The sequence below is a fragment of the Balaenoptera physalus genome (genome assembly GCF_965194825.1).
Source record: "Balaenoptera physalus genome assembly, chromosome: 3".
Classification (NCBI taxonomy): domain Eukaryota; kingdom Metazoa; phylum Chordata; class Mammalia; order Artiodactyla; family Balaenopteridae; genus Balaenoptera; species Balaenoptera physalus.
In genome coordinates, this window is record NC_138890.1 from 57,761,888 (window position 1) to 57,780,195 (window position 18,308).

An 18,308-nucleotide genomic window follows, 5' to 3' on the forward strand; every position below is an offset into this window, starting at 1 on the left:
AATTGAACTACTTAAATTTCACAATGTTGGTTGAGAGGATGGGAGAGGAGTTCATGAGTAGCTAGCTGACTTTCTTGTTTCCTAAGTTAGGGCTTCCCAATTTAATAAGAAATCTGAAATCAGTCCAGACGTAGAGGTCTAACTGGATCCACTGTACTTAGCTCCCTGAGACAAATTTCCTCTGCTATCCTACAAGAGTTACCATTTGCTAAACTGACCTGGAGTCCTGGACAGACCAGCCTGGAGTGGAGGAGTCATCTGGCCACTGAATGAATGATTCAAATAGCATTAATTTCATTTAAAACATACCAAAACATCACCTTTCTGTAGGACCCTTATTCTTCAATCAAATAGCAGGCATCTCACTCAGATCATTAGTTACTGAGGATACAACAAATGTTAAAGGTTAAAAAAGAGAATTGTTTCTCACAAAGATGTACTCCACAAATTTAAGAGAATAAATAAAAGAATGGCAATTTCAAAAATGAGTAAATCTATTTTAACTGAGTTTTCAAAACGGAAAAATCCATGCATGCACTAGTAAAAGAATTCCAAAACGATAAAAGGGTAGTATTGAAAAATCAGTATCCCTTCCAGCACAAGCCACTGTCTGATCTGCCTGCATTAGAGAAAGCCACACTGATTCATTTTCCTGTATCCTCCCAGAAATATTACAAACAGGTACACACATCTGTCTGTGTATATACTCCTGGATTCTAATATGTAAGTAGGATCATACAATGCACACTAATGGTTTTGAAAAGTAGCTGCATATCAAATTACCTAGGAAGTTTAAGAAACATACCAAACCTCGGATCCCACCCCAGATCAATGAACTCTGAGGCTCCACGGAAGGGGCCTGCACGTTGGAATTTCTCATTTTAGGCTCCCCCGGTGCTGCTAATGTGCATCTTGGGCTGAGAACCACAGCTGCACACTACCCTACACCTTGCTCTTTCCCTTCACGCTCCATACCTGCACATATAGAATGACCTCATTCCTCTGCTGTACTGGGTAGCAGTCTACATTACGATTTATTTAGGCAGCGCTTTATTGATGGTTATCCATTCTGGCCCCACTCTTTGGCTTTTATAAATGGCACCACACTATACCTCTGTGCCGGACAGCATCCACTCTCCATCCACCCTCCTCTCTGGGAGCTAACCAGCATGGATTTCATCAACAGGGTTTCCTGTTGGGTTCACCAATGGGGAGCTCTGGCAGGAGATTAGCAGGAGGAAGGAGAGAGCCAAGGTATTTATTCCCTTGTCTCCCTTCCTGAGAGGTCACCTCCACTTGGCTGAGTCCCTTGACCAAAGGTCCTTTCCAGGTGCCCACTTGATAGAACTCTCTCCCCTTCTGGGTTCTGGTAACCACTTTCTTCTACTCACGTCCCTTTGGCCTAAGGATGGTAATTAGTTGGTGGCTACTAGCTCTGGTAGTGTTCTAACTCTTGTGATTCTCTTGCTCCCACCTCTTTGTAAATAAATTCTCCTTGAGTTATGCTATTTTCATTGTACTGATGTTTCCTCTTAGGATTCTAATATGTCAACGTTGGACGGGTATTTTGCCTTTATTTCTTTGTGGACAATACTGTCTTGGTTCCCTCTGAGAACATGGCTTCTTCAAAAAGGGCAACAAGCGGTAATAAGGTTACCTTAAAGCAGCTATTTTATCCCTTTTTCTGAGCATTTTTGACACCAGCCAAGGAACAGCCCTATCACCTCTTCAGTGTGTTAGGAGTACTAGAAGAAATACTGAAGCAATGGCTTAGGGAGAACCTCCCTGCTTCCTTCAGAAGGAAGCTGATAGGCACTGGAAGAGAACCAGCTAGAACAAAGGCAGTGGATGACTAAGATGCAGAATTTCGGGATGATTTTTTTTTTCCAGAAATGACTTTTTGCCATAATGCCAGTCAAATTTATATAGAGTCGCAGGCTGGAAAGCAATTCCTGAGGCTAAATTATCCCTCAGTGAGAACTCAGGATTGTAATTACGTTACAGTCTAATTAGTATAGTTCCAATTGGCTCCACCCAATGGAGAAACAATAGGGTAGATGCTTGACAAGACTCTTGAGAGTAAACACCTAAACCTGATGACTCTGAGCAAAGAGCTTGAAGCCTGACTTGTAAAAGGAGTGCTTCTACTGATTTCCGTGTATTTGATTATTTGTAATTGATTTAGTATTAGTTCTTTTATTTTAAAATTATTATCTCAATGTTTTTAATCCGGTTGCTTTGTGTCACACCAGGACCAAACAAATAAACAAAAATAAACAATGACTATCTACTGCTACAACTGAAAGGAATCAACACTAGGGGCTTGTTCACTGGTCATGGTGGGGGCAGTCTAAGAGCCAATGATGATAAGGTAATAAAAGAAATTATAGTAGCAACAAATTTTTATTGACCACTTACTATGAACTAAGCCATTTACTAAGTGTTATGCAGGGATAGTTCACCTGATCCTCACAAAAACCTTGAACGTAGGTATTATTATTATTATTATTATTACCATTTCAAAGAAGAGGTTTAACTCAGAGAGGGCAAATAACTTGCCCAAGTTTACACAGGATATAGCAGAGCTAAGGTTTCACTGCCCAGGCCACATGGGTTTTTCCCTACACCGGACCCCAAGGCTCACTGATGCTTTGTACGTGATATAACCCATTATGTTATGACATAGCCCATTCCAGTCTTCAGATAGCTATTTGTGGCCATACGTCTATTATAAACGAAATCGCTATTCTTTTGAAGGATCTCTGCCATAATAATACCATCCATTATGAGAAATACATTTTCCCCCTCAAAAATAGAGTATTTTAGAATAGCATGTCCTAAACTGTGGGATCCTGTTTTAAGAGGCTGAAGAGAAGCACTGTAAAACCATCTTCTGTGGTCAAATACATTTAGGAAATGCAGCATAAGACCTGCCCCTTGGGAGATTCACAACGGACATATTAAAGGCACAGAAGTCCTCTTGTCAAGAATCTGTTGAACTTTGTCCAAGTCCATTCTTTCCACCTGTCTCCCATTCCTGCCTCAGTTTGGGGAATGCTGACCCAGAAGTCTCACATCTTTTGTACCTGCTGATGCTGACCCACCACTTTCAGTATCACCTACCCTGAGATCTCTCCTTCTGTCAATGCAAGGGTCTTGACTTTCTCGTGTTACACACATAGTACGTGCTCAATAAAAATACCTATTGGCTTGATTAATTGATGCACTCACCCTCTCTTGATTTACGACCAAAAGGCAAGCATTTGCAAAGCAGCTGGCTGGCTTCCTTGGTGAGCTGTAAAGTATAGCACTGGTGAGCTAACTGGGTTCCCCTGAGGGCCAAGGGCAGGGTGTTCTTAAGCTCCACTACTGTTATCACTGCAGGGACAATCAAAGTGCCAGCGATGACACACGCTTGGCCCTGAGAGTTTTACATTGAGGTATATCCAGATTTTTTTCTTGTGGAAGTCTATCAGCCTAACGCATTATGACCACGGTTCTCAGACTTGAGCATGTGTCAGAAAGACCTGCAGGGCTTGTTAAAACACAGATTGCTGGGCTCCTCCTCCAGGGTTGTTGACCCAATAAGTCTGGGTGGGGCCTGAAAACATGCATTTCTAACAAGCTCCCAGGTGACACCAATGATGCTGGTCACAGGGCCACACTCTGGCAAACACTGTGCTGAGCTAAGACCCTGCCCTGGAAGAGCAGCATGCAGAGACCAAAGCAGACTACAGTACATGGTTTTCTATATTCTTAATGCAGAGAAGGCATTAAAAATAAGACCCCAAGGCTGTTTCCAACTAGAAATGTGTTCCTAGCTAAGGAAGCATCTGCTTTCCAGACTGACTAAAAAGGTTTAAAAAGCAGTACTTGAACTCTAATATGATTTTAATTTACCCAACTTAGGATCTGGATCAACCAATAAGATTCCTCCAAATTATATACACAGGGAGGGAGACAAACAATCCCAGATCTAACCCAAAGCGAGAAAAACGGCCTTTCAGAGTTCCTTCCAAGTCCACTTACAGGCATAATAGTGCTGAAAGCCATGCAAAATCTTAAGCCTATTTCCTTCCCTAAAGACACTACTAAAAACTGGAGATTTAAAATGCCTAACACCTACTTACACATATAAAATGCAGCTAAATCCAGAATGAAATTCGTTCGTTCGTATGTTTAATTAAACCCCAAGGCTTCAGCATCTACTCCATGTCATGGCAAATGGGGGGAACTGTTTAAGATTATTTGGTAAGATTAATTAGTTTACAGAAGAAAATGCAGACCCTTTATATGCTTTTAGCTCATAAAGGGGGGAAGAAAACAATCTGTGTGAAGGAAAACATTGTTCCACTTGTGACTTCCACTCTGCTGGAAAACGGGGATGCTGGCCGAGCACTGGAATGATGTCCAGTCCCCGCCTCCTCCCATACCCCCTCTGCTGACAGGCTGGAGAGATCCAAGCCCACGGACAGCCCTGGTGCTTGGGAAAGAAATCCTGCTGGGTCATGAAGCGTGAGGCCTGCCTTGATCAATTTTTCTGTGAAAAAAAGAAGAACCGCTAATAACCAAACACATTTATCCAATAAAAATCGGATGGGTCACCAGGCAGGAATCTCCACCCTCGACCAAGTGAAGCCAGCTGGGCTCCTGACTGGCCTGGGAGATCTTGGCTGGGGAATGGGAAAAGCTGACAGGAGGCCTCTCAGGAAACAAGAATGTGGGTCATGTCAGTGACGAATCTCTGCAAATGTCAAGGGAAGCTGGCCTGGTACTTGGAAGAGCTGTGGCCATGGTGGCCCCAGGAGCCTGAGATGTAAGAGGGATGGTTCTGGGCTTGTCCAAGAGACAACCACGACCAAGCAGGCTGGAGCCACCGCGGGGGTGGTGAGGAGTAACAAGAAAAGGCAAATGACTCCTTGTGAAAATCATTACGCTTTTGAGCTATTTTTCAAGGTGGGGAATACCACCAAATTTTCAGGCAAAACTGTCTGAAGAGACCTTTTCTGCTTGGAGGTAGGTGAGAAACAGTACCTCAATCTAACAGGAAAGATCCTCTTCCCACAGCAAACTGACTCAACCACAGAGGAAAACTTCCTCTTTCAAATCCCTGCATCCCAAAGAATGACAAAATAAAGATCACTGGAGCAAAATCATAGCTGCCTGTTTGGGTGTAACTCTTTAGGCATAAAATAGCACTTAGATGGTAAAATTACTTTAAAAAATATGCCATTAGTTATCAGTTGTCTAATGCCTCTTATTCCTTTAGTGATTCATTTGGTCCCAATAAATAACAGCTAGGCATGCAGCTTATCAGGTACCCCACGGGATGTGGAGGTTCCCACATGTCTCAGGAACAGGCTTGCCTATCCCAGCTGGTCTAGGTTTAAGGTGGGGCAGCACCTGCCTCTACAGTAGAAGTCCCCTCCTTTTCACTGATACTCAAAGACTGACTTGACAGAGAGCTCCAGGCTACCAAGATAGGAAGCCTGTGCGGAGAGACGAGCAGAACAGCCTGGGACATCTCTCTGCACCCGAAAAATACACACCAGGGTTGACGGAATAGAGGGAGAAAAAGGATGGTGTGGAAGAGGGCCTCTGAGTCATTACCGATAACTGCCATTCACAGTGCTGTACATGTAAATGGTATGACAAAAGGTGATCTCATTTAACTGTCACAACACATTTTTGTGGAGGGTACGATGACCCCATTTTACAGATGAAGAAACTGAGGCAGAAAGTCCTAAAGTAACTTGCCTCCTTCCCCTCCAAATCTGTACCTCCTTTACTCTATGTTGGTTTTCTCCACAGAACTTCTCAACATTTGATATTTGAGATACTGATGTTACCTTACTAGAATATAAAATCAATGAGAGCAGAAACTCTAATCTTTCTATCACTCTATCTTCAGCACTCAGAATAACACCTGGCCCACAGTCAGTGTTCAACAATATTTGTTGAGTGAATTTTGACTGAATAAGTAAAACAGAAGTAAAATTTTAGAGATCTCTCTCCAGGCAAGCTCTCCCCAGGTTTCAGATGAGAGCCGCTGAATCAAATGCAGCAGGAGCCAACAGTGCTTCAGAGAAACAACTCTGCCTGGAAGCAGGCCTTGTTTATCCTCTGAATTCCAGGCACTGTTCTCTTGCCGCCTCTCACTGGCCACTAAAACCAGAGAGGACGGTTGACTCTGGCAGAATTTGAAGGCGTCTGGCATGCACACATCTTTTAGGTAACCAGAAATAACTTGGAAATGCATGTGTGTGTGTGTTAAGCGGAAAGGATGAGAAAAATTAGTTTTATTGATGGGGCTACTGGGCAGTGAGTTATTTTTTAGGGGTGGGGACCACTTAGGCAGGGAGAACTCCAAGGTTGGGTTCCTCCATTGCTGGAATCTTCCCCTGCTCTCCTGGCCTTCTTTCAATCCTAACAAGCCCCTCCATCCCTACCCCAGCGGTTTGAATAAAGCATTCCCCTAGTCGGTCTTAATTTGGGGGAATTACTGCAGTATCTTAAGTCCCTAGTGGGACGTCCCCTGACTTCTTTCTCAGCATTTGTTTACTTCCTCCTTAAAAATCACTATCTCCCAGAAAAGCGGTGGCACGAGGCCATCTCTGTTGGTCACTGGGAGAGGAGAGAGTGACTTATTTCTGCAGTCCTTTCTAAGCACCCAGTGAATGACCTCCGTTCTTAGAGACAGGTCAGCCCCACTCCTTCCACCACCGGGAGCGGGCAATGGGCACGTTCAGGGGCATGTTCAGGGCCGAGGAAGAGCACCAGCCAGTCAGTCGATGTTGGTGCCAAGATTAAAACCTAGGGCTTCCTGCTTTCCATGCCTCAGCCATCAGCTATGGGTTTTGTTTTGTTTCTGAACTTCTTAGAATCTCATTTATGAGTCATTTTCTTTCAAAGAAGATTCTGAAAATGGAAAGGCTAATCTCCACGTGCCACTATGCTACAGTGAGAATCTGCCATACCTGACCCAGGCCGCCCAGCGCCATCCCAAGGAAGCTGCCCATGACTCTGACTTGTGTTAGTTAACTATTGCTGAAAAAACTGGCCCAAATTCAGTGGCTTAGAACAACCACAATGTATTATTTTTCATGAATCTGTGGGGTAATTGGGCAGCTTTTCTGTTGGTCTTTCCTGGACTCACTCATGTGGCTGCATTAGCTGACTGGTGGCCTGGGCATTGGGCTTGGCTGGGACAGCGGGCCTTCTCTCTCTAACAGTCCTTCATCCTCAAGGAGGCTAGGCTGTACTTTTTACATGGTGGCTGGGTTCCAAGAGGAGATGGGAGGCTGCAAGGCCTTGTGGCCTGGGCTTGGAAGTCATATAATGATCAAATCAAGTCAGAGGGTAAAGGCCGGCCTAGATTCAAGGACTCCACCTCTCAATGGGAGGGGCTGCAAAGATTCTTTGGCCGTATTTAATTTATCACAGGCCTTGGAGACAGAAAAGAGTGAAGTGGGCCCGTAAGAAGATAGTGACTAAAGAGTATCATCTGTCACCAAGCAACATATGAATTTAGTGTGGCCAAATCTTTTAACTTTTCAGAAGAAGCTGGAAATCTAGATTAAAAAACAATTTACTAATTGACTACTTTTTAGAGCAGTTTTAGGTTTACAGAAAAATTGCTCAAAATAACTTAGAGTTTTCATAGAACTCTCCCCTTTCCCTAAGTTTCCCCTATTATTAACACCTTTCAGTAGTGTGGTACGTTTATTGCCACTGGTGAACCAATACTGATACATTATTATTATTGCTATTATTATTAACTATTAACTAAAGTCCACAGTTTACATTAGGATTCACTCTTTCTTTTCTATGGGTTTTATGGGTTTCGACAAATGCATAATGTCTTGCATTATGCATTTAGTAATATCTGCTATTAGATATCATACAGAAGAGTATCACTATCCTAAAAATGCCCTGTGTCCTTCCTGCCCACTAATCTTTTTACTGATTCTATAGTTTTGCCTTTTCCAGAATGTCATATAGTTGGTATCATACCATACTGTAGTCTCTTCAGAGTGGCTTTTTTCTCTTAGCAATATGCATTTAGGGTTCATCCATGTCTTTTCATGACTTGATAGCTCATTTCCTTATATCACCAAATAATATTCCATTGTCTGGACGTGCCACAGTTTGGTTATCCATTCACCTGCTGAAGAACAACTTGGTTGCTTCCAAGTTTTGGCAATTATGAATAAAGCTGCTATGTACATTTGTGGGCAGGATTTTGTGGGCCTAAGCTTTCAACTCACTTGGGTAAACACCTAAGAGTGTGATCGCTTGATCGTTTTGTGTGATAAGTCTATGTTTAGTTTTATAAGAAACCGTCAGCTTGTCTTTCAAAGTGGCTTTCTTATTTTGCATTCCCACCAGCAAGGCATGAGACTTCTGTTGCTCCTCATCCTCACCAGCATTTGATGTCAGTGTTTTGGATGTTAGCCGTTCTAATAAGTGTGGAATGATATCTCATTGCTTTAATTTGCAGTTCCCTAATGACATAGATCTTGAGCATCTTTTCATATGCTTATTTGCATCTGTGTGCCTTCTTTGGTGAGGTGTCTGTCCAGATCCTTTGCTCAGCTTTTAACTGGGTGGTTTGTTTACTTACTGTTGCATTTTAAGAGTTCTTTATATATTTAGTATACTGGTCCTTTGTCAGATATGTGTTTTGCAAATACTTTCTCCTAGTCTGTGGCTTGGCTTTTCATCCTCTTAATAATGTCGTTCGCAGAGCAGAAGCTTTTAGCCTAAATGAAGTCCAACTTACCAATTTTTTCTTTCATGGATTATGCTTTTGGTGTTGTCTTTAAACAGTCTTTGCCAAACACAAAGACTCCTAGATTTTCTCCTATGTTGTCTTCTAGAAATTTTATAGTTTTGCATTTTACATTTAGGTCTTTGGTCCATTTTGAGTTAATTTTTGTGAATGCTGTAAGGTCTGTGTCTAAATTCATTATTTTGTGTGTGTGTGTGTGTGTGTGTGTGTGTGTGTGTGTGTGTGTGTGGATGTCTAGTGGTTCCAGCATGAAATCTGGATTTTTGTGTGAAGTGACCTGATCTTAACGGTTGGTTCAATCTTTTTTTTTTTTTTTTTGGTGGTCGTGGTGGGGGAAGAACTAAGTTCCCCCTCCCCCAACACACGTCTGTAGACTGTTTTTCTCCATCCTGGATTATCTCTGCCTCTCTCATCCCCTTACCTGAAATGCTCTTCATCCACCCATATCATCTTACCTGGTGCCCACCTCACATTTCATCTACTCCACTTTTCCCGACACTGACCGGTTTGTGTACCTAACAGATACCCAGTTAAGAGTTGTTGAACTCTAAATGCACTTATGAGCTCTAAGCCCCATTTAGCACTGCCATTTACCACCATCTTTCCTCCTCAGCCAGAGTGTAAATTCCTGGGGAGGCCAGGAATCCTCTTTTTCTCCTTTACCCCAGGTAGCTCAGCAGAGTTCTGAGCATAAACCAGGTCAGCAATATTTGCTGACCATTTTAGATGAGCTAAACTTTGGTCTCAGCTCACCAAGTGTCCTTTGATCTTTAGGAGAGACGGCTACCTCAAGAGGTCCAGCTGAGGACCTGCCAAAGATAGGATCCCTGCAGCCTTGCCCTGGCAAGCCTGAAATGGTGGCATCTCTGATTCTGATGCCTGATTTAGCATTAAGTCCACACAAACAAGAGGACCCTCATCTCCTTGGAGAATTAGGAAAGATTTACCAAGGAGACAGCAAAATGTGGCCTCCAAAGTACCAAGGGGTGCTGAGTCACAAACAAGTTTCTTTCATTATGATTGTTATGTGGTCAGAAGGATCATTCCAGTCATTATGAAAACAATGAAAAACAAATGAATGAAATAAAAAGAACGGACAGTTTTCTGGTGACTGGTTTCCCCACGTTGTGCCTAATTTACAGTCAAGGTAACGGTTATCCCCCACCCCTTGACTTGGTCTCGTGTTTTCATCTGTGTCATTAAGTGTCCCCATTCAAGGAGCTCTGTGCACCTCCAAGCAAACAACGACGGAAGGAATGAAAGGGTCCAGGACCGAGGCTGAGACCCAAGTGGTCTCGGCTGGTTGCAACTGAGTCCAAGCACCATGGCAGAGGGTGCCTCAGAATTCACTGACTCAGGGAAGTACTGTGGCTTCCATTTGCCGGGATGACCTCTCATCCATCTGTCGGTGGGCCAATCCCAGGCCAGGCCAATCCCAGGCAGAAAAAATCTGGCAGGCACAAACTGGGCGACAACAATTCCTGGCCTGGGTTTCAGAAATGGGTGGAGAACCAGCTGCAGAGTGTGCAGGGCTGACGGCATGGCCCTCATCAGGTCCGTGGCAAATGCTGGTGTCAGCACTGCTTCCACCTCAAGAGCAGCCCTCCTGGAGCTCAAGACTTCCAGGTATCAGTTAGCGATTCACTCGGCTTGGAGGACAACAGTCTTGTGGGAAACACACCCACATTCCTACCTCCACCAGAGGCAAACAAGTGGACTGTTCCTGGCCTCATCCTCCCTTCCTTGGAAAGCCCCCCCAAACATACACCAGGTAGGGATGCGTCTGGTGGATGGCGTGAAGCAGGCAAAGTGACCCCCAGTGTTTTATGTGAAACAAATCACATCTAGACAACTGAAAAATAAAAAATCCCAAGCCCCCTCCTCCGTGACCTGTTTAAAAGACCTAACCCCCCATTTCCACATAGCTGCCAAAGCAGCCTCTTTGGACACACTGTACTCAGTGGTGACTTGGGGGGCTCCCAGCCCCCCACAGCTGAAAACAAAGATTAAAGACCACTAGTAGGTGCCGCTGGCTAAAATCAGGGAGTGTTAAGCAACTTGGGCTAGAAATTCAACCTTGCTCATGCTGAGCAACAAATAACTTCAGCAACTGCAAGGAAAACGGCTCTAGGAGTACCCGAGAGAGCCATCCATCAAGGAAGGGAGGCTCCACAGGCAAGTTTGGCCGTGGAGAACCAGAAAGGACTCACTGCCCACAAGCTGAACAAGTTAAATTATTCTGAGCATTTGAGGCTAGTTCTTGGTAAAAAAAACACATCATCTACCTGATAACAGGTAATTACATTTCTTGAATATCAAGGTAGGACTTAAAAGCTGCCAACAATTAAAAAGAGACCTGATTTTCTCAATATACAATTCCATCTTACACTGTTGCTGCATTTTCTAAGTGCCTCATATCCATTTTAGAGTCATTTTTCCTTCCAAACCTTAATATCCCTTAGTCCCTTCTAAGGCAAAAATCGTTAGACCCATTTTGCAGATCTGTAACTATGTTAGCACGATAGAATGGCGGAGCGCGATCATGCAACCACAGCAGGGAGAGGGGCAGGAAAAGGTTCTGACATCCTGGGGTCTCACCAAGAGAAACAACAGTCCTGAAGGCAATTTGTGGCCGAACCTCAAACTATTTTCACCAGAGAAAGGCAAAGTCAACTCTGTTCTTCCTGAGTCTTATACAACTGTGGCCGGAGAGTCCAGCTGTTTTGTCATGGCCTCACATTCTTTATGCAAAGGCTCTAGTGGACAAGATTTATGGGGTGGTCTGAAGAAGCAGGCTAAGTAATGTGGGATGTAACCACCAAAGAGAACCTTCTGGCCCAAGCAGAGTAGATCTAGTTTCCGTGGAGGGTTGGACAACCAGCCTCGAAACCGCCTGTCTCAGCTGTGCGTGCTCAACACCCAAGAATGAAGCAACAGAGGTTCTTCTCCTTTAGAGAATTTGCTCTGTGATCACGGTCATGCTAAGGTTTGAGGAGTCGAAGGCTCAAAGAGCACCTGGGAGCTATTTTGTCTGGAGGTGGACACAGAGATAGCACTGAACATAATCAACATAGTCAGGGAGAAGGGAAACTGTGACAACACAAATGAGTGAAGCAGACTTAGCTACCAATCTACTGAGCTACTACAGTGCCCGGATGTTTGTAAAACTAAAAGAAATTGCTTTTCATGCCCAGCAGCCAGCACAGGCAATGAGCCATCACCAAAGCCATCTCAGCAGGATGGTAAATCAAACATCACCAAGGCCAAGAAGCAGTATGTTAAGAATAATGATTCCCCTTTGAGGTGATGATGCTTAAAAAATCCAAAACAAACTTAGCCAAGCTTCCAAGTTGAGGGAGAAGGTTTAAACCAGGTTCATGGGACAATACTCAAAGTCAGATAGGGCCAGAGAGCACATGCTGGGCAGAATGGCTGACCAAGGGCGCCCTGTGGCCGGCAGCCAGACGTCATACTTACAGTGAGTTGGGCCGGGTGGGTTTGAGCACATCCAGGTCTGGGTCACTGGAGTTCATGTTGGGCTGTAAGCTGCTGCTAGAATTAAGGATGCTGTTTGCATTTGATGAGACGACAGATTCCAAACTGGAGTCGATGAGGCTGTTTCTTTGTTCCTCTGGGGGGAGAAAAAGCCACAAACTCCATATTAATATTATTCCATAGGGATAGTCTGCTCCTACCTATACAAAAGTTTACAAGTAAAGAGATTAGATGGAGCTCTCTGGTGCCAATGAGGCTACGAAAAGGACATAGGAAAGGATAAGAATTACAAGTGGGAAAGGAAGAGCCCAAGAGTAACAGGTGACTTGAAACTTTAGAGCAAAACTCCGTCCTCCGCTTGACAGGACACATCTCCCTTGACAGACAGGACACATCTCCCTTGACAGGACACATCTCCCCGTTCATATGACCAGCCTTTTCCTAAGACTGGACCCACCACCACACCACGAATTGTGTCTTCTTTGGACTGGCAGACGGTCAGAACAGAGAGAGCCTTCAAAGCCCCCTTGCAATCAATCATATCCTCTTGGTTTGGTGACATTCACCCTTTATTCTAAAACTCCTGCCCCCAGCATGGTCTTACTTGCCTAAGCCATGTCCTACCTTTGACCCTATAGTACCATGCCATAAAATATCTACTCTTTGGACATCCACTTCCATATGGCTCTGCAGTCTAAACCCCTGACCACTCCCCAGATAGACTCTTCTGGGTTGCTTCTAGCTCCAAGTATTTGATGTTGAGCTTCCAGTTAGTTCTTTGATCAATAGATCTGTAAGGACTACAGAGTAGTCTGCATATACAAAACTGAGTCCATGTTCCAAGCAGTCACATTAGTGCTTGGAGAATATTACCAAGTCAGAAGGGAGAAAACCTGAATTCCTACCACTGACTGGCTGTATGGAGTCAGGGAATACTCCTTGACTCTCTGTTTCTTGGTTAATGCAGCTATAAAATGGGGAGCATGAGAAATGCCTTACACAGCTCGGGGAGCTGTCATGAGGATCAAGTGGGATCACATGCAAGAATGCGTTTTGTAAACTTCAGAACCTTGCTCAAAGAAAAGAACTTTCTGTTTCTTCACATCTTTAAAAACTTGGAACCATGCACTGAAGAAAACACTTTGGGGATGATTTAGCCAAATGGCATGGGCACCACTGCTGCAGCGAAACATTAGAGACACACAATGTCATTCTTGTTCCACATTCCTTACAGATACACCATATTGGAATCAACTGATGTTTTGGGCAATCAGTTTACGTATCAAGAAATGTCATGTCTGGGTTAATCCTCACTGGACCTTTCTGAAATGAGCCAGAGGTATACCATATCCCTAAGAAGAAGACTAGGCTCGCTGATATGGTAGTTTAGAGGTCAACAAGTGAACCCGGCTCTCTTTAGGCAATAAAGGGGGTGAGGTCATGATAAAAAATACTCTTCCCTTGCACTACTCATGTATGTAAAAATATAACGTGCTTATGAAATGATGTTAGAGTAATCTTCACATCAGGTACACACATACAGAAACACACAAACACACATGTATACACCAATACCACCTAGTATCTTGGCAAATTCTCAATGCCATGTCTGAAGCCCTACAGAACACTTAAAAACCCCGTGAGGCTTATGGGAGATTCCTGAACTCTAAATAGATTTTGAAAAAAGTAGATTATTGATTCCTGAGGTTTAGAACTATTCGTATTTCAAAAGCTTGAGTTCCAAAGAGAAACAACAAAGAAAGAGAAATCAAAAGAGTTACATTGAGCCAAGATGTAGGAGGACTAACAGGGCCTGCAAATGGGTACTTGCTACCAGGAAAAAAAACAACTCTAAAATTACATAATTAGAGGATCATTGAGGGAATGGATATGCCATTTATCAGTATGAATCAGTATAAGTAAAATTTTCCTTTGGATGAAATACTCATATCAAGACTCCTGAAAAAGTGTGAGGAGCCCAGGACTACCTTCATTCTAAGGGGAGTAAAGATGACACTTCTTTGGGGCTCAGTGGAGACGTATTCTTTTTTTTTTTTTTTTTTTAAGTAGAAAAAAAAAAGCTGTATTTATGAAGATGTTTACAATACTTTATTTTAGGTTATTTCCAATTTTTCACCAATTTAAAAAATTGACCAACTCAATGAAACCTTGTGAATACAATGTTAAAAAGTATAACTATGAATCATAAAATTGAAATTTAGTATGAAAAGATAAGAATGGCAAATTATATTGAGCTATGTGGAATTATGTTTATAGACAACAGGAAGAGAAAATAAAAATGTAAATATTGCTTGATAGGATAATGAGATTAGAGGTGGTCTTTTAAATTTTTCATTGTTATGCTAATACAATACCTTTATAAAACCTAAAAATCTTCAAACAATACATTTTAAAAAATTATGGTAAAATACACACAACAGAAAATGTATCATTTTAACCATTTTAAAGTGGACAGTTCAGTGATATTAAGTCAACAAATTTTTAAAACTTTCAGATGGCACCTGAATAAAAGATGTGTTGTCCATTGGTGATTTTAATGTATCTGGTATATAACTAAAGTCACCACAAAACTTTTTCTGGGAAATTGGCAGATCATAAACATAAAAAATTTATTTTGCTTTATATTAAACCTTATTGTTTTACTGTTTCAAAATTCAAGTTTACTCACAAGAAAGAGTCAGTTTCATATTAGATTTGGTTTAACAAATGCTGCTCCTGCTATTCATTCTTATCAGCAAAAAAAAAAAAAAAAGACTATTAGTGACTAACGACAATATGTTCCAGAAAATAAAAAGTTAAGGGGAGACGTATTCTGCTTCATATGGTAGGAGAGATGAAGAGTTTTATTAACTCTGGTTTGAGGCCAAGTTTGCAGGACATAATAATCTGAATTCATAGGAAACAGAAGAGTATAAGTAAAGCTCATATTTCTCTGTGATTACATTTACTTGCCCATGAGAGGGTTATAATTCTATGAATTAAAAATAATGTCATACTAAAAGAATATTAGCTTTTCTAAAATATTATCAGGACTTTTTTTTTTCTGCCTTACTATGCATTAGAAAAACAGAGTATCTGAAATGAAACCTTCTTTGATTTTCATTTATTCAATAAATATTTATTGAGCTCCTCCTGGGTACCAAACCCTGCCCCCAGACAGCAGACTCTGACACTAATTCGTTGGTATTTTAATCAGATGTATACTAGAGTATTGATTAACTTGCACATATTCACTTGTTCATAGGTCTACCTTTCTCAGTAGACTATATAGGCAACCTAAGATTGGGCATGTGACAGACAACACTTTGAAATCACAATTAAAAAAACACGTTATATAAAGATGCTTTGCTTTATAAAATATTTTATCAGAATCCTAATGCTCATAAAAAGATCTGATTCTAAAAAATGGACTTAGGTAAAAGTTTTAAGAACATATCTCCCGTTACAGTATTATAGACTGGGTCTCTCCACGAGCTAATGAGGAAGGCTGTAGTATGTGGAACATATTTGTTTTTTTCTTGTTTACTTTTAAAAAATTTTATATTGGGGTATAGTTGATTTACAATGTTGTGTTAGTTTCGGGTGTACAGCAAAGTGATTCAGTTATATATATACATATATCTATTCTTTTTCAGATTCTTTTCCCATGTAGGTTATTACAGAATATTAAGTAGAGTTCCCTGTGCTATACAGTGGGCTCCTGTCGATGATCTATTTTATGTAGAGTAGTGTATGTTAATCCCAAACTCCTGTAAACCCACAACAGAACGAGGATATGGGTGGATAATGAGGACTCGACTCTCCCTGGACTGGCAAAGTCAATAGAATAAAACAGGTGGCTACACCCAAACTGAGCCTGAGGATTTCTAGTATTCATTTACTGGAGGACACAGAATTCTTTTTTAAAGAAATAAATTCTTTTTGAGATTATATTTTGACTTATATTTAGATATCTAGGACCTGTCACATATGGTGTAACCTACAACAAAACAACAACAAAAACAAAAGATCAGGGAAAGGAGTTTTTTGTCCAAAGAGAAAATTAATAATAGCCAAAATATTAATCATAATATTTCATAGTTTTGCAGACAAGATAGCCAAATATGCATCCTAAGATGCAGACTCTTTACTGATATCCCTCAATGGGCCATATGATAAGGAAATCTGGAAACCTGGCACTCTCTGACTACAAGATCACTACAGTTTTCTTTGACAGGAGACCTCACGTAATGAGACTGAGAGCTTCTAAGCAGACAGATGTCTAAGCTGAAATGCTGACAATCCTTCCTGAGGGTGAGTAGGAAGGTGATTATTCCAGAGAAGGAGTGGGGAGTAAAATCAATAGCAAATCAAATGTTTAGTGGTTAAGGCAAACTATACTACGACAAATTCTAAAGCATTTGCAATCAATTAAGAAATAAAGAGAAAATGATTCAGTCATGTCACTCAAAACAGGAGGACTTTTGTCAGGTGGGCAAATGAATACTTGCTCCTGACAGAAAAACAGAATGAGAACAGGCAGCCTAAAAGATTTTTTTTTTTTTTTAATTAACCAAATCATTCAAATACAGAGCTGGACTTCTCTGAGTCACTGATGATTCAAACCAGCTCTGGCATCCGCATTAGAAGGTATAAAGAAGGACTGATGGCAATTATATTGCTGAAGAAAAAAAAATCACAGGCTAGTGGGCTGAAAAAGGAAAACAACAACCAGCTGTGAGTCAAATCGACAAGATCAAATGGCCAAAACAGAAAGAATGCCCCCAATACAAGAGTCTTCTGGAACTGGTTGAAGGCAGTGAGAATGCTTGCTTTCCTCAGGCATGTTTGTCAACAAGAATCTCTCTTCATATTAGTCACAGAAAACAAGAGCCCAGAAACAAAGAAATGATAAAATAAAAGCCCAAACAATTGTAAACATGCATGGGTAACATGTTGGATGCTTTCATGAACATGTGTTCTCCAAGGAGTGACAAACTGGATGTGGACTTGGTCCTCAAAAACGCACACTACTGAAGGGCAGGGCCACGTCTGCCCTCACAGACTACATCAAGCATCCATGACGATGACCGGTGAGTCAGTGTCAGCTCATACATTCCTGGTGCCCAGGCCATGCACAGTAGAGATTAAAGCTCCACAACAGTCATGACATAAATAATAAACATAAATAAGGCAACACAAACCATCAGAATGTATTCTGTTAGCACACAGGAGGCAGTTTTGTGTGACTGAATTTTTCAGGTGCTTCGGGCAGGGACCACTTACGTCCTTGAAACCAAAGTACTAGTTACAGTGGGCAGAGTCTGTGTTTTTTGTACAAATCAGGAGCGGAAAAACATGAGTATGCAACCAAATCACTGCAACTAAAAAAAGCAACCACAGAATAATTTTGGTGATATTGTACTTGTTCTGGGGGTTGCCATGGAAATCTGGGAGCTAAGCTCCTTCACTTTCCATATTTACCAAGTGATTCCCGCTCGCTCTGATGACAAGCGTGCCACATACAAGACGCAGGGTCTCTTGATCACAGAACTCAGAGGCGAGTCCAGGAACGCACATGCGGAGCCCAGCCAAATCCGCCTGGCTCGGCAGGCCTGAACACGTCTGGCCCACTGAATACTCAGAGCTGGAGGGTAAATAGGAAACACAGACCTTCGATGCCACTTTGAGGGAGGTTTCTCACCACGCACAGAAGTCTGTCATCATAGAGGCTGATATCTCAGCTTTCCATGAGGTCTCAGACTAGCTGTCAGAAAGAAGAGGGAAGGCGACTGATCTTTAACAGCAGCTCCTGATGCCTCACAGAGCCCAAAGGAGGGAACTCACTCTCCACATGATCAAACAGGAAGAAAAGGGAATCGCAAGACAGATGGAGGTTCTGCAGAGACCCAGGGCGTTACACCAAAAATATTAGAAGCAAAACGTTTTGCAAAAGCAAAACGCCCAGAGGCTTTCCCAGGCTATGGTGGAGCGAGAGGTGTACTTTCTCCTGCTCGTTAAA

At 42.1% G+C, this 18,308-nt stretch overlaps 1 protein-coding gene across 5 annotated transcripts in view; it reads right to left on the reverse strand.

The window, feature by feature from the left end:
• ARHGAP26 (Rho GTPase activating protein 26) overlaps positions 1-18,308 on the reverse strand; it is a 470,301-nt gene that overhangs the window by 63,255 nt on the left and 388,738 nt on the right. For all 5 annotated transcript variants that reach the window (XM_082454134.1, XM_082454135.1, XM_082454137.1 and 2 more), the window contains exon 20: positions 12,269-12,422. In XM_082454134.1, coding sequence (XP_082310260.1) covers positions 12,269-12,422 — 154 coding nt within the window. The remainder of the gene's footprint in view (positions 1-12,268; positions 12,423-18,308) is intronic.